Below are 17990 nucleotides of genomic sequence, written 5' to 3'. Positions count from 1 at the left end.
GGGAAAGCGCCTGTTTGCCACACACAGTTATAGACCCCTAGCAGGACTGCCAATGAGGGTTCGGGAAGGTGCTTGAGGAACTGGTAATGGATTTCGTCTTCTCCAGGCGCTGTGTCATGTGACTTGTCCAGCGATTCCCTCAGTTCCTCAAGCGAGAACGGTTTGTTGTAGTCTTCATTGTTCTCTGACCTGAAATCAATGGGGTGTCTTTCCTCCCTGGTTTTGACTTTTTGGAACTCTGGAGTGTAGTGTGCAGTGGATGATTTTTCTGCTATTGAGAATGCAAGGCAGTCAGCTATTTCTCTGGGGGACGTGACAGTTCGTCCTTGGTTTTTCAAATGCCCTATTGCATTTGATTCTTTCCCTTTGATTCGCCTTACTGCCTTCCAAACCGCTCTAGCAGAAGTTTTGGCATCCAGACTGCCGACAAAACATCTCCAGGAATTCCTTTTGGCTGACCGTATGGTTTGTCTAGCCTTTGCTCTAGCTATCCTGAATAGCTTTAGGTTTTCCTGGGAAGGATTCTTTATAAATGCAGCCAGTCGTTTTTTCCTATCGCCAATAGCACTTTTGCAAGCTGTATCAAACCATGGTTTGCTAGGCCGTTTTGGGTTTGCAGAGGTTAGGGGTACAACTTTCCTGGCTATACTTAGTAGCTTGCTAGCAAAGGTATCAGCTGGGTTCTGTTCATGGAGGATATTTTCTGTGATATCCTCGGAGCATCTTTTTTGGAATTGTTCCCAATCGGCCTTATTCATTTTCCACCGCTGAGGTCGTCCCAATGAAGGGAGATTGTTAGTAATGATGATTGGGAAGTGATCACTTCCCCGTAGATCATTGCTAACTGACCATTTAAAGTCGTCCAGAAGTCCGGGGACGCATACGGTGAGGTCAATGCATGTGAGTGATCCAGTTCCTGGGTGCAAGTAGGTCGGTGATGCATCATTAAGTATGCATAAATCATGTTGGAGGAAGATATCCTCCAGCATACGACCTCTTGTGTCGGTATTGTTGGATCCCCACATGGTGTTATGGGCATTGAAATCCCCAAGGATTAAATAAGGCCGGGGGAGTTGTTTCAATAGGTCCTCCATGTCTGTTCGGTTTAATGGAGCGCCTGGTGGTAGATACAGGCTGCAGCAAGTGATAACCTTGTGAAGGGTTATCCTAGCTGCTACGGCCTGTAGTGTGGTCTGTAGTTCTACCCTCTCATGGGGGATGCTATCCTTCACAAGGATACAGACTCCACCTGATGCTCTCTCTGCATACTCAACATTCTTGCTATAAGCACGGTAACTTCGGAAGCTGATGCAATCTTTCAGAAATGTTTCCTGTAAGCAGACAGCTACAGGAGTCTCAGAGTCCATCAGTAGCTGCATTTCCTCGTAATTGGCCTTGAGGCCTCTACAATTCCACTGTACAATTCTGGAATCCATGGCTTGTTCTAGATGACCTACTTGGAGCTATTTGGCCTTGGGAGGCCCCCGGATGGGTTTCCCTTTATTCCAGTGACCTTGGTATTTTTATTCTTGGGTTTGGATGGAGAGGAGGACAACCCCCTTTTGGGGGAAGTGATGTCATGATTTGGTGTCATGATTTGTATAAACTATTTCATTGCTAAACAACCATACAACCATTGTAAATCTACGCTAACATTGTTAAGGATACTAATGCTTAATATTAAACAAAAATAAATAAATTAAACTTACTCTTCAGCTGATGAGGTTTCGCGAGGTATATGTAGATCCATATGTACAAATCGAATCTGAATCCTCTCTCTTCCACCTCCATGGAAGCTGTATCTGCATTTAATGTTAGCGGGGTATGGCCCAGGATGAAACGGGCTTGAGATAGTACCGTTTCTGTGAGTTCTGCTGTCCATATTTTCATTGCATTGAAATTCTAAAAAAAAATGATATTGATATGTACAAACATTCATTTATTTCAATCAGTAGAAAATTAGATATTTATCTAGAAAAAAAGTATAATATATCGCGCTGCAGATTGAACGTCCTACTAAGATTCTACTCTGAACTAAGGAGAGTCTTCTGAAAGGTGGACGCACTAGCGGATCCAGAACATTTGAGGGTGGCGATTTTTTTTTCAAAACCCTAACCCGAACGCCCAGTAAACCTTAATATATATATATATAAATATAAAGGTTAAGGTTTACTAGGCGTTCGGGTTAGGGTTTTGAAAAAAAATATATATGTATTGTCACGTAGCATAATGAAGCTAGGTTTATTTTTAGTTCTCTTTAACCATCTTCATAGCAACTAGCTCTTGCAGCAAGCATGCTTTCTTAGAACTAACATTCTATGATCATAAAAGGGAGCGGAGATTTAGATTTAGCGGTGTGAAAGGCGTGGCTTATTTGCCAATGCAGAGAGAGAGGTTAAGGAATCAAAAGTTTGGGAAGGACAAAGAAAAATCAGTTGTAGAAAAATCTAGTTGAATTAAGCTGCAGTTATGAGCTTTGAAATAAGATAGTTAACTTGTTTAACTTTATCGTACAGTGAGTATTTTAGAGTGTATTTTATTCAAGTGATTCCTAGTTCCAGAATTAAAGCTTTGTATTTATCGTTGAAGGATCTTAAATGTTTTGATTAATAGTTGTATTTGAATCTCCGGCATGAAGATCTTATTTGAGTGTTCAGTAATTGTTTGAAATAGAAATCTACATTTAATTATTTCGCATTATAAAGCATTGTCTGATGAACACAATCTTATAGTAACATTAAGACATCATTGCATCAAAACATAAGATCTTCACATGAAGCACTCAAATATAAAACAGCCTTTCATTTGACTGATAAAGATCATTAAATATCCGAAAAAGGACATCAAAGATCATTAAAGATCCTATAATGATTTTTTAAAATACAATTTATCTTCAATTTACAAAGCAACGTTCTTCAGGTTGGAATCAGCAATCTACAGTGTCATAAGGTCAGTAAATACCTCATTTTCTTGATCTCAAGACCAAAGTCTAGATCAAAGAATTGAATCGACCATTTTAATTCTTTACTAAATCGGCGCAGTGAATAAGACCAGTACTCCTTAAATGACATTCAACTATACACACTTCTTCAGTACAGACAACACTTCTGCTGTGAAAAAAATATTTTGACTGACACGACACTACAACAAAAGAATATTATTCTTCAATACAATTTATAATATCCGGTAGCAATTCTAATGACATAAAACTCGTTTGCCTTACACGGCATCAGTTCAAATATCTAGATCTACATAATATTTCTAGATCTACGTCTCCAGTAGTACTTCTACTAAAAAATAAAGCTCGTTTGCCTGACACGGCATCGCCATAAATCCTATACTCTTAAGCGAGCAATTATTGTATGTATATATATTTTATATATAATTTTTATTTCCAAAAAGGCTCTAACGATTTTTTTAAAAATTCAAAGTACATGCATATAAATGAGAAAAAAAAATCTCAACTCGTTGGCCACAAGGGGAAAATTCGAGATCGACCGTTATATAGGTTTGAAAATGTTTCATTATTGAAAAAATTAATTTAAGTCCCCGAACAGTGTAGAAAAACCACAGCTCACGTCGTGTCGTTTTACATCTTTTACGTAAAACTATTGACCTATTATTGGCTTGAAAGAAAGTCTTTACAGTGTAACTTCTCAAATGGTTACGTTCAGACATTTAATATTGCAATTAGTGTATTCATTATGGCTTTAGTGCGAAACATTTAGTGTTGCAAAATCTCTACATTATAGGGTAAAACATGCACTTTATGACAAAGTAAAATGGCGCATTTTTTCTTATTAGACTTAAATCATTGCATTAGTTTTCTAAAGAAATTGCATTAGTTTTCTAAAGAAACGTTTCCGTGGGGCACCTCTGTTACGCGGAACAATATTACGGGATACGTGCCCTGCCCAGCCTGACTGTCGGACTATAAGAAGTTCATACCGGCTTTTGCCATCCATCCATCCCAGTGGTGCTATGGCCTGCTTTTACACATTCCTCCATTCAGATCTCTCCTTGTCCTTCCGTCTCCACGCCCCAACCCCAAGCTTTTTACCGAGGTTTATAGTTAAATCAAGAGGCTGCAGCGTACGCAAACTTGTGAGCAAGTAAGGAGTAGAGAAGCTGTGTTATGACCATTTCCTTTGTTTTGGTACGGGACAGTAGTCACCAAAGCACGAACACATGGTAATAATTCACCAGCAAAATAATAATATAAGGCTTGTCTTCAAGTCCGAAGATTAATGAGGATTGCAGTATTTCCAGTGGCAACGCAGCCTCAGCTGTGACCTACATATTTTGCAACACCCATGGCATGCATAACCATTGTCAACCGGAGGTCAACGAATTTTCATTACGCTGCCGCTTCTTTTGGTTTAACCATAGACCTCTGTAAAACGGAAGTCATGTTCCAGAAGTCACCCAATAAAATCTACTCACCCCCAAAGATCACCGCTCATAGACATCCCTTAACGTGGTAGACAACTTCACATATCTGGGAACCATAGTATCAAATGACGCATTGCTTTAAAGGGAGGCTGATATGTGATCAGGATTAGTCGTGCTTTTGGACACCTCCAAGCGAGAGTGGCGAAATAAATCGCTGCCTACAAAAATCAGTGTCTACCAAACAGTGTTTTTCTCAGCCCCTCTATGTGGATCTGCACACCATCATGGACGTACGGTGGCAAGACCGCACTACAAACAGCGTTGTTTTTGCAAATTGGTACGAGCTTCTTATAGTCCGACAGTCACGCTGGGTAGGGCACTTATCCCATAGAAGGACGAACATATGCAAAAGGCAATCTTTTTTTTTAGTGAGCTGAAAGGTGGTCGGTGTAACAGAGATGCCCCACAATAACGCTTGTTTGGAATACTAATATTACTAATAATAATAATCTTTATTGTCCATATGGAAATGTGTCTTACTATTTGTGCATTACACCAAACTAACGTGATGTTTTTATGTCTCTTAGGAGAAAATGCGCTATTTTACGTTGTTACAAGGTGCACGTAAGCGATGCAATGTAGGCCTACAACTACACGACATGAGCTGTGGTTTTCTATACTGTTGGGGGACTTAAGAGACTTTCTATTCTAATTGTCGTTTACAATTACATTGAGAACTAACAGAACGAAAAAAAAAAAACAGTCTTTACCCGATCGTTCATTTTCGTAATAACAAAAATATTCCCAAAACGACTTCGGATATATAACCTTCCTTAACAAATTATTCATCCGAGCGAGGCTCGGTCACCTGGTACTTATATTTCAAAGTACATAAGCACCACTCCACCTTGCCAACGTATTTTCTAGGTCTAGTACGGTAAAAAAAAACAACAAACAAATAAAAAAAAAAGATTATGTTCCAATCTTGAAGCCATAAATATAAAAAAACAAAAACATTATTCAAAACCCGAAAAAAAAAAGCCGGGTTAAATAGCTAGTTGTAAATAATAATGTATAAAATCTGGCAATCTGGGTATATTTAAAACTTGAATATAGATTTAGGCATTTTCGTTATCGAATATTGATCTACATTGTTTACAATCAATCTAGATGCCTGTTCTACACTGTCGTAATATATAAACGTAGTAATAATCAAACTGATAATAGATCTAGATTAGAAAAACTTAAAGACAAGCAATATAATTCACTAGAAATCTATACTATTTTCAAGATATAGCGCTAGATCTAGTATTACTTTATATTACGGCATTTTATTTGTCTGTAAACACTGTAGATGTTAAGGAAAATGCCTAGATCTATTTTCTAGTTTTAAATATACCCAGATTAATAGTACTTTATTAACATGGTTTTAAGTAGCATCATATTGTTATAAACCTGGTGGTGGCACAGATGGGGGTAGTGGTGTGAGTGTAGTCAGCCGACGCAAATCGCCCCAGGCCAGCGCTAGACGAGCGGTCAACCGTGACGAGCTACGACGGTCAGCCGAGACGAGTGTCAACATGACGGTTCGGGAAGGATCGCCGTCGTAAACAGAGCTCAGGAGCGTCACGAGAGTTGTAGTCATCTGACCACTCAGAAACGTCGAGCGGCGTTCTGTCCGGTTCTAGAAGGCCAGTAGGGACCCTATATAAAGAGCGGAGGTGTCGCAGTCAGACGGTTCACACCAGAAGGTTCACGACAGAAGGTTCACGACAGAGGGCTCACGAGAGAAGGTTCACGACAGGGGTTCAGAGCCCGGTTCACTACAGTTGGTCGACTACAGCACAGTTCAGTGTGGTTCAGCGGTGTGGTTCTGTACGGAGCATTACGACGGTTTAGTGCGGAGTACTATCAAGTACAGTTGAGACGAACGGCGTCTTGATCTTGGTCTGTGATCGAGTCCGACACAACGAGCCTAGTGTGTGAAGTCAGTCCTGAACTGTTGAACCCAGTGCAAGCCCGGAACGAAACGGAGAGGCCAGTGCAAGAGTTGATACGGCGGTACGGTGTTATCGGAGAGATATTTGTACAGTGTACGTGTTGCCAATTGTACAGTATTGGCTGTTACTTATTCAACTATTAAAGTGTTACGTTACTCTGGAGCCCTGAGTTGTCAAGTTCTTTACGTTGGTGGTGTATGGGTGCAGTTTGCAGAGAGCCTGGATAGTGACATTCGTAACAATATATTAGATCAATTCTAGGCTCATAAATATCGTCAGCAAAAAAGCATACTAGATCTGATAGGGTATCGGTACATTAATTAGGTAGACATACATGTTGATTTCATTTGATTATTTTTAAATATAGTCTAGAATTAAATGTCCGTTTCTAATATCGTAAAGATATAGATAGTCGAGCTTGACTTTTATAAACATTGCTAAAAATATAAAAGCATCTAAATATACGTCTGCAAATAAGTCTACTTTCAATAGACCTAATAGGCTTACATTTTTTTTTACAATCTAGATTAAAGAAAAAATCTCTTAAAACTATATATAGATTTTAGATCTATAAAAATTTACTTTTTAATAACAGGGTCCTTTCTATCGATTGCACGTATATTACTTTCGTTTACATTAGGCCTATATTTTGTATTAATTACTGTAGATTGTTCTTATGAAATATGAATTAAACTAATGAGAGATAGGAATGACATTATCTATGGATTTCGTGTTTTTTTTAATATATATATAAGTAGGCCTATATTTATAAGTAGTGCATAAAAAATTACCCAGATCTAGTAGAAAATACCTAACAAGAACTTTACTAAACGAACGGCAACTTCAAAACAGAAGCATCTATTTAGAGTGAATTTGACGCGAAGGGTGATAAAAAATAAAATCATTTGTGATCATCTCTTACTCTAATAAGTTAAATCTACCAAAACAGCTTGTCTGAAAATGGATAAAGTTTTTATCGACCTGTTTATAAAAAGCTAAAAAACATTTTCTAATCAACACGGGTAAATCGCGCGTGTTCGAGGCGTAAAATCCTTGTCTCCATCATTTTATTTTGCAGGCATTGCAGGATGCGCGAGAACATGCGCAAAGAACCTGTTTTCTGTATGGCTTTATAAAAAAAACTTGAAGTCGTTGTTCCTTTAGTATAGTTCCATGCTCAGACTTTGGCCTTACCATCAACACAAAAAGACTGAAGTCTTATATTTGCCTGCTCCAGGGAAAGCCTACTTGGATCCAAGAATCAAGATAAATGCGCATGATATAAACGCACTGGACAGATTCACCTATCTTGGCAACACACTCTCCAGAAACGGAAAGATCGATAATGAAATCGACCTGCGTATCGCCAAGTCAGTGCATCGTATAGCAGACTGTCTAAAAACATCTGGAACAGACGAGGTATCACCACAAATACATAGCTAGAAATCTATGGAGCTGTCATCCTCCCTACATTGCTCTATGCCTCAGAAACGTAGACAGTGCAGAACTTTACGTGGCTACGCACCCCCAGCAGCGATACACATAGTTTGCCACATCCAATGAAAACATGACCACATAAGATTTTCTTTAGGTCTCTAAAGTGTATCCCGCGGCCTTAGTAAAAAAAAAAATCTCCAGTTTGCAGTCAGATACACTCTTTCATGGGCGTAGCCATGATGGGGGGCGTTGGGGTTCCCCCCCCCCCCCCGAAATGAAAGTGAAAATGTTTTAAATTTGACTTCTTAATTACTAGATCTACTTACAGGGCGGGTATTCGACTCGAAACAAATATTACTAATAACCCACGTAAATTCAAGGCCATAAATAAGTCGGCAAGTATGGAAAAAAAAAACGCGGGAATCCCTCGCGCGCCGCTCTATTTTTTTTTTAAGTTTCCAAAATAACTTGTTATAGTACGAAAATCGTTTCCCCCCCCTCTCCCCCCCCCCCAAAGTTTTCAAAGGATAATGTAATTATTAGAATTTGTATCAAATATTTAGGTAATTTTTTTTATTAAACCAAAAATTTAAAAAAAGTACCTTGGAATAATGATTTGGCCGCTCCTACAATCGGCCGCCTGCTTGCAATAGACACATTGCACAAGAGGAAGCGGCCGCTCTGACTGGGAAGCATAGTATCAAATGACGTATTGCTTTAAAGAGAGGTTGATTGATATGTGATCAGGGTTAGTCGTGCTTTTGGACGCCTCCGAGCGAGAGTGTGGCGAAATAAATCACTCCGCCTGCCAACAAAAATCCGTGCCTACCAAGCAGTTGTTCTATCAACCCCTCTATGTGGATCTGAGACATGAGTACTTTATAGAAAGCAACTAAGACTTCTTGAACGACTTCACCAAAGATATTTGCACACCATCATGGACATACGGTGGCAAGACCGCACTACAAACAGCGATGTTCTTGCGAAATGGTATGAACTTCTTATAGTCCTAGTCACGCTGGGCAGGGCACTTGTTCCGTATGGGGGACGAACATATGCCAAAGGCAATCTTTTTTTTTAGTGAGCTAAAAGGTGGTCGGCGTAACAGAGATGCCCCACAATAACGCTTCTTTAGAATACTAACGTGATGTTTTTAAGTCTCTTAGGAAAGAGTATGTAATGTTACTTTGTTACAAGGTGCACGTACTAAAGCCATAATGAATATACAGATTACAATATTAAATGTCTGAACGTAACCATTTGAGAAGTTACACTGCAAAGACTTTCTTTCAAGCCAATAATAGCCCAATATTTTTATGCAAAAGATGCAATGTAAAACAGGGGGACTCAAGAGAATTTCTATTCTAATCGCCATGTACAGTTACATTGAGAACTAACAGAACGAAAAAAAAACTATTCAGATTGATAGTGTTTACCCGATCGTTCAGTTTCGTAATTACAAAAATATCCTTCCTCAACAAATTATTCATCCGAGCGAGGCTCGGTCACCTGGTACTTTTTAATACGGCTCACGTTATTTTCGTTTCCTTTTAGACTTGGTCAAAAGTAAAACTAAGCCTAGCATTAATAAGATATATCAATTCTTTTTCTTTTGAGAGAGAGAGAGAGAGAGAGAGAGAGAGAGAGAGAGAGAGAGAGAGCAAGGAATGGTACTTTGTGTAACACTGTCAAAAAAAAAAACCAAACTAATCATAATAGCATTGAAAAGTTAAATCTAGACCTATTGTCATTTCGCTACTTTCAAAATGGGGTGAAATAAACGATTACAATACATAAAACCAAATTAATATTTCTTTGTATTTAGAGAACAAAATACCAAAATTAATATAGAAAGGGGAACGGAAATATGAATTGAGGGGCATTCCAAAAATGCATTTTTTTCTCAAGGCCTGAAACTGATGGTATGAAGAAATGTGTCTAATAACGTACATAGCAACGACAAAAAAAAATTGGGGGAGGGGATACGTCGAACTATAGTATAGATTGAATTGAGAAGCCGAAAAAAGAGTGTAGGTAGGACTAACTTTTTGTTTTTGGTCGGGGAGAGGGGGAAAGCGATTTGATTTTGATTTTGATTTTAGGCACATCGGCACAATTTAGGTGATGTCGTGCCTGCAGTCCCTTAAGGACTACTCTACATAACAAGGGCTAAATTCTATACAGTTAAATCATTAAAATCAAGGTCTATTCACAGTTAAAATAGTAAAGGTAGTAAAAATTTAATAATTTGGTAAAAATCTAATGTAAATAGTACATGTTCACAAATTCATAAATCAGATCTTCGTAAACAACCCCACTTCCCGGATAAAGCCCAGTATCTTCCCATGGTCGACATTGTCGAATAGTGTTTTTTAAGTTAGTGGATCTAAAATATTTCTCCCTGACATCCTGGTATCTGGGGCAGTCAATGAGGGTATGTTCCACGGTGAGGCGAGAGTCACAATACTCACAAAGTGGGGGCTCCTCTTTCTTCAGCACCTGACATCCGCCACAATCTGCCTGAGTTTGTTGTGAGTCTCAGCCGCCCATCGGTCCTGCCACTCTCAATAGGTGGCAGAGGCAATACTTTGTCTCAGGTCCGAGCAGGTAATTTGGGTTCCTGACACCGCTTGATTTAAGGCTCTTTTTGCTTCTCTGTCTGCGGCTTCGTTTCCCTCTATGACCACATGGGAGGGGACCCAGATGAAGGTGACATCCCTATGGTCGGCTGTTATTTGGTCCAACAGCTTTAGGTACATGTACCAATGGAATATCAGTCTTCATCCGCCTCAGAGCTTGCAATGCAGATTTGGAGTCGGAGCAGATTATAAATTTCCTCCTTTCTGATGCTTTTACGGCCATAAGTGCAAGCAATATTGCGTGAAATTCGCCGTAAAAATGGAGCAGCCATCGGGGAGTCTACGAAAGATTGTTTTGTTCCGAAATGAGCAGGCACACGCGACCTTTCCCTCCATTTTTGATCCGTCTGTGTAGATGGTGCCACAATCTCCGTAGCTCTCCTGCAGTTCCCTAAAGTGGACTTTATGCTTGGGTCTGTATTTTCTTTTTGAAATTAAGGAGGGATAAATTTAACTTGGGTTTATTCATTAGCCAAGGAGGAATCTGAGGGGTTTCTATTTTAGAAATTTGGTCAATGTGTGGGGTTAAATTTTGGATGGATTCTCTCATTCGAAGTCCCAACTCTGTATGACGTTGGGCCTTCGAATGTATATTTCAGCATTTGTGGGATTGAATATGGAGTCGAAAGCAGGGTTCAAGGGGTTGGATTTTAGCTTGAGTATGTACGGCATTGCATACTTTTTCATTCTATGTCCATGGGGAGTTCTCCAGCCTCTACATGGAGACTTGGAATTGGTGATGTGCGAAACGCGCCGAGACAGAGGGGCAGGGCAGCATTTTGTATTGGTTCCAGTATTTTTAGATAAGACTTCCTTGCTGCTCCATATATTATGGATCCGTAGTCCAATTTTGATCGGATTGGGGGGCAGCAAATAAGTGAAAGTGCAACTAGTATTAACGGGCCCAAAATATGAGTGCCTGTATGTGTTGGGGGCGCATTATGAAGCGGGTCTTTCCAAATCAAGTCAAAAGTTTATGTCGAAGAAATTACGATGCGAAGGTTAAAAAACAAAACAAAATGAATATTCCAGAGAGCGAAGATAGAGTCAGAGAGTGATAGAGAGAGAAGGAAAGAGAGACGGGCCGTAAAGTTTCATTGTGGTAGATAATAATTCACTGGCTAAAAGTATGTAAGGTTGATCGTTAACATATGACCCGTTTATTAAAAAAAAAGAAAAGGAAGTGTTCCGGCCATAATAAACAATATAAAGCCTGGGAACAAGTCAAAGGACGTAGTCGGTGTGTGCTATTAGTCTAAATTATATTTGTAAGTTAGCACTCAATGACAGACTTATTGATCAAGAAATCTCTTAAACTGTCGTACGGATTTGCATGAAATTTCGTACACAGGTTCCTTCTACCTCACGTCATTTCCGCTTCCTTTTAAATGCTGTCTAAATTTTAAAAAATACTAATAGCATTACAAGATAAATGTAGGGGCACCTCTGTTACGTCGACCATGTTTTAGCTCACCAAAAAAAAAAAAAAAGACTGCTTTAGGCATACGCTCGTCCACCAGACGGGATACGTACCCTGCGCAGCGTAAATGTCGGATCATAACAATATTTTATAGTGTCTCCAAAAGCAAGTTTCGCGCTACGACGAAATGTACGCACACAAAAAAATTTAAATATTGCTAAAAACGTTTAAACTTGTACTTTTTGATAAGTCGGCTCTAAGTCGTTTTCGGTAAATTTAACCGCTGCGGTTTCAATCGTGAAAGCTGTTTAATTGTTATAGGCACACCGAAAGTACTAACTGGTTAAATTTTCTTAGTTTTTGTCCACGACAAGTGGGAGAATGTGTGACATGTCAGTCAGTACAAGAATCAGGACCCTTAGTAATATAATATTAGATGAGAAGCCGAAGAAAAGACATTGTATGATTGTACTAACTTTTCTGCTTTGGGATTGAGGGCTGGGGGAAGCAGATAATTAAAAAGGATAGGCCCTACTTAAATTCATCGGTTCAAAGCAATGTGTGTATGTGGGTCTGGAGGGACGTTATAAAGCGGGTCTTTGTAAATAGAGTCAAATGTCTAGAAATAAAGATGCGCAGGGTAAAAAACCTAACAAAAATGTGGCTTCCAGAAAGAAAAAAAAAAGAGGGAGAGAAGGAAAGAGCGCGGGACGTTAAATTTCATTTCAACAGCTACAATCATTCACGGACTAAAGTGCGTTGGGGGCTCGTTAAATGTGGCCCTACTGAAGTTTCAAGAAGAAAAAAAAAGGTGGGGAGGTTCTGGCCATGAGAACAAATCAACGAGCGTAGCCGGTGTATACTGATAGTAATCTTAGAAATGAACTTCAATAGACAATTGAAATATATTTGGTCTTGATGTACTCCGAAATTAGCACTGTAATATTTTATTTTGATACTAAAGCTAACGAGTTTTGGGTCCTTAGCAAGATGTAAACTCCTCTGCACTCGTATTCTACTCACAAGTTTATTAATTTATCTGTGAATGGTCCTTATACTGTTTTGTATTAATTTACTAATATTGTTGTTACCCAGTGATGGCTTTAAAAATAAATATAAATTAGAGATTGAAAGCTTGCATCTATAGTACATCTAGATTCCAAATTAATTAGTCGAAAAATGTACACTGACGACTAGATTTAGTCTTGATATTGATTAAGCCCTTTGTCATTACTGCCTCCCCTACGTATTGTTTTAAAAGTAGAGTATTTTTATGAGAAATAGGTGTGCATAATTAATTAAAAAACAGAACAGTTGGCTTTTAGAAGACCAAAGGTATCCGTTGGACCTAAATCTAGCTACAAAATATGAGGAAATCAGATTTTCAATGGCTTTTCTGTTTTTTGTTTTGTTTTTGTTTTTTGTTTTTTTTCTATCTAAACGGTAGCAACTTTTCCCCTTACAGGGACCGCTAAAATTGCTTCCACTAACATTAGTTATTGAGAATACAGCCACCCATGTTTCACCCAAAGAATGTCGGGCGAAAGAAAAATAGGTCACATAAAGATTTTAACTTGATCATAAGATACTTACTTTGATTAATATTATTTATTTCAATTGTGGAAACATCAAATGTATATACCAAACAAAAAAGAACAATGAGCATCAAATATCCAGTTTCTGTTATTTGTTTCCGAAATATATTATGCATAGCTTGATTGTAACAAGTTGAATAAGTTTTATTTAATCCAATGTCTGATACTTCAATCATTATACTGTTGAACTAGAATTTGGAGTAAAACAGTTGCAGAATTTTTTTATTTTTTTTTTTATGTATAAACAGATGCTTTGTTATGTAAACTATGAGAGACACCAGTTGTGAGATGTGAAGGCTTCTTTTATTCTTCAAGAATTTCTTAACGATCGACTTTTGGCTATCAGCGTAGCAAGCGTAAGAAGGCAGGCGCACATTATAGATTTGCAACGCCAAGGTATACTCACAGTCAGGCATTTCGTGCAGAATCGACTAATCCTTTATTTAGTAATATGCTTGCAATCGTTTTGACATACTCTCAGGTAAGTGCAATCAGAAAGCAGATCAACTTCAAAACAATGAACACAAAAGAAAGAAAGGAGTAACAATGAAACATTGTTCTTTACATTCTCACACAAAACATCATCTTATTGCATGAACTTATTAGGAATGTTCTAATTTAACCAACTTATGCTCATTAAAATAATCGTCACTGATATAGTGTATTAGAAACAATTAAACAAAATAATAACTTTAGAAGTAAAACAAATGCGTGTCTAATGTAAGAAGCGCGCGACATCGAGCTATTGGGCTAAGTCGCAGCTGTAATGAACGAATGTATGTAAAAATGCTTTAGACAAACAAATTTGAAGGTTAATTTGATTAAAATATGAAATGAATGATCTGTCATCTTAGACTGAATTAGGTGTAGTTCGAGAGATTTAAAGTTCTGCGCATGCGTAACCTTTCGGTCTTGTCCAATGAAAGAAGCGTGCGACGAATGAGATAAAGTACGTCAAGATGTATAAATTCGCAGATATAAGGAACGAATTTATGTAAAAATGCTTTTGAAACACAAATTTATGGACTATATTTTGTATTTTCATTTGTCAAAGTAAAGAATTCCATATTTGCAAAGTGTAGTTCCTAAAATTAGATTTTTTTAGGGTCTTAAGCTTATTTTAGGGCTACTTTACATACGTTACTGTTCCAGTTAGTAGCCAAGGAGCGTCAATGCCAAGTTTTATCAAGATCGGCCTAACGGATTCTGTTTCTATTCGGGACATATATACATCTTTAGGCGTTCATATATACATATGCCTTACTTTCTGCTTTATATTGTAGATATTATTAACTAACTAAAAATAACTTTAAATAAATAGACATAATTTTCATTATTTCTTTAAGACAAAGTAATTTTGACAATTCTTTGATTATAGTAGCCTATTCTATAATAAATAGAATTATTGTGCTAATATTAGAAGATATTACGTCATTGTTTGTTGTTTATGTTTTATGCGAAAGCAAAGAATTTGATTTGATTTGATTTTTGATTTGAGGCACATCGGCACAATTTAGGCCATGTCGTGCCTGCAGTCACTTAAGGACTACTCTCTCTCTAAACAACAAGGGCCAGATTCTATACAGTCATATCATTAAAATCAAGGTCTATTCACAGTTAAAATAGTAAAGGTAGTAAAAATTTAAATATTTGGTAAAAATCTAATGTAAATAGTGCATGTTCACACATTCATAAATCAGATCTTCGTAGATAGCCCCACTTCCCGGATAAAGCCCAGTACCTTCCCAGGGTCGACATTATCAAATAGTGTATTAATATTAGTGGCTCTAAAATATTTCGCCCTGACATCCTGGTATCTGGGGCAATCAACGAGGATATGTTCCACGGTGAGGCGAGAGTCACAGTACTCACAAAGTGGGGGCTCCTCTCTCTTCAGTACAAAAGAGTGCGTGATGTAGGTGTGGCCAATCCTAAGTCTGGACATGGTCGTGATTGATTTTTGATTTGATTTGAGGCACAATTTAGGCCATGTCGTGCCTGCAGTCCCTCTCTCTCTAAACAAAAAGGGCCAGATTCTATACAGTCATATCATTAAAATCAAGGTCTATTCACAGTTAAAATAGTAAAGGTAGTAAAAATTTAAATATTTGGTAAAAATCTAATGTAAATAGTGCATGTTCACAAATTCATAAATCAGATCTTCGTATCTGGGGCAATCAACGAGGACATGTTCCACGGTGAGGCGAGAGTCACAGTACTCACAAAGTGGGGGCTCCTCTCTCTTCAGTACAAAAGAGTGCGTGATGTAGGTGTGGCCAATCCTAAGTCTAGACATGGTCGTGCTACCACCCTTAGATGTGGGCCGCCACCTGACATCCGCCACAATCTGCCTGAGTTTACTGTGAGTCTCAACCTCCCATCGGTTCTTCCACTCTCGATAGGTGGCAGAGGCAATACTTTGTCTAAGGTCCGAGTAGGGAATTTGGGTTCCTGGCACCGCATGATTTAGGGCTCTCTTTGCTTCTCTGTCTGCGGCTTCGTTTCCCTCAATGCCAACATGGGAGGGGACCCAGATGAAGGTGACATCCCTACGGTCGGCTGTTATTTGGTCCAACAGCTTCAGGCTCTTATGTACCAATGGGATGTCAGTCTTCATCCGCCCCAAAGCTTGCAATGCAGATTTGGAGTCGGAGCAGATTATAAATTTCCTCCTTTCTGATGCTTTTACGGCCATAAGTGCAAGCAATATTGCGTGAAATTCGCCGTAAAAATGGAGCAGCCATCGGGGAGTCTACGAAAGATTGTTTTGTTCCGAAATGAGCAGGCACACGCGACCTTTCCCTCCATTTTTGATCCGTCTGTGTAGATGGTGCCACAATCTCCGTAGCTCTCCTGCAGTTCCCTAAAGTGGACTTGTAGTATTATTGGATCTGTATTTTCTTTTTTGAAATTAAGGAGGGATAAATTTAATTTGGGTTCATTCATTAGCCAAGGAGGGTTCTGAGGGGTTTCTATTTTAGAGATTTGGTCAATGGTGGGGGGGTTAAATTTTGGATGGATTCTCTCATTCGAAGGCCCAACGGCTGTATGACGTTAGGCCTTCGATTGTATAATTCTACCTCTGTGGGGTTAAATATGGATTCAAAAGCAGGGTTCGTGGGGTTGGATTTTAGCTTGACTATATTACTGCATTGCAAGCTTTTTCATTCTTATCTCCATGGGAAGTTCTCCAGCCTCCACATGGAGACTTGGGATAAGTGATGTACGAAACGTGCCGAGACAGAGACGCAGGGCAGCATTTTGTATTGGTTCCAGTATTTTTAGGTACGACTTCCTTGCTGCTCCATATATTATGGATCCGTAGTCTAGCTTGGATCGAATTAGACTCCGATAGAGCAGCAGCAAGGTATCTCTGTCAGCTCCCCAGTCCGTATGGCTGAGTACTCTTAGTATGTTTAATGACTTTTGGCATTTCTTCTTAAATTCCTTAATGTGGGGGAGAAAATTTAATTTGGAATCTAAGGTGAGGCCTAAAAATTTTGTAGTTTTCACGACAGGGATCTTCTTTTTGTGTATAAATAGTTCAGGGTCTGGGTGGAGTCCCCTTAGATTACAAAATGCATACTAACTGTTTTGGAGTCTGAGAATTTGAAACCATTATAGTTTGCCCAACCCTGAATTTTGTTTAAACATAACTGTAATTTTCTTTCTAAGGTGTTCATGTTTTTCCTATAAGTGAGAATGACAAAGTCATCAACATACAAAGAGCACTCTATGCCAGGGGACAGCGCATTTATGATGCTATTTATTTTAATGTTGAACAGGGTGACTGACAGAATGCTGCCCTGGGGTACACCCATTTCCTGGTCATGAGTGTCAGAAGCGGAGTTGCCCACTCGAACCTGAAATTTTCGATCTTTCAGGAATTCCTCCACAAAACGGGGGAGGTGTCCCTTAAGCCCCATAAGCGCCAGGTCACGTAGAATGCCATGTTTCCAGGTTGTGTCATAGGCCTTTTCTATATCGAAGAATACAGCTACTAGATGTTCTCTTCTGAGTAATGCATTTCTAATATAAGCTTCCAGCCTTACCAGGTGGTCAGTTGTCCGCCCCTGCCGGAATCCGCACTGGTAGTTGGAGATCACTTTATTCCTTTCCAGGTACCAGACCAGCCTACTGTTAATCATTCTTTCCATGGTTTTGCAGATGCAGCTTGTTAGTGCTATTGGTCGATAGTTAGCTGGGTCAGAGCAGTCTCTTCCCGGTTTAGGTATCGGTATAACTGTGGCTTTCCTCCAGCTGTTTGGGAAAGCGCCTGTTTGCCACACACAGTTATAGACCCCTAGCAGGACTGCCAATGAGGGTTCGGGAAGGTGCTTAAGGAACTAGTAATGGATTTCGTCTTCTCCAGGTGCTGTGTCATGTGACTTGTCCAGCGATTCCCTCAGTTCCTCAAGCGAGAACGGTTTGTTGTAGTCTTCATTGTTCTCTGACCTGAAATCAATGGGGTGTCTTTCCTCCCTGGTTTTGACTTTTTGGAACTCTG

At 39.0% G+C, this 17990-nt stretch overlaps 1 protein-coding gene across 1 annotated transcript in view; it reads right to left on the bottom strand.

Moving 5' to 3' along the window:
* Positions 1–17990, bottom strand: part of LOC106059857 (suppressor of lurcher protein 1-like) — a 266518-nt gene that overhangs the window by 39952 nt on the left and 208576 nt on the right. Inside the window, exon 12 of the mRNA XM_056031426.1 lies at positions 1710–1902. Within this exon, the coding sequence (XP_055887401.1) occupies positions 1710–1902 (193 nt within the window). The remainder of the gene's footprint in view (positions 1–1709; positions 1903–17990) is intronic.

The sequence above is a fragment of the Biomphalaria glabrata genome, chromosome 6 (assembly GCF_947242115.1).
Source record: "Biomphalaria glabrata chromosome 6, xgBioGlab47.1, whole genome shotgun sequence".
In the NCBI taxonomy this organism is placed as follows: Eukaryota; Metazoa; Mollusca; class Gastropoda; family Planorbidae; genus Biomphalaria; species Biomphalaria glabrata.
Note: the sequence above shows the minus strand (reverse complement) of the source record. Positions and strands in the feature narration are given on the sequence as shown.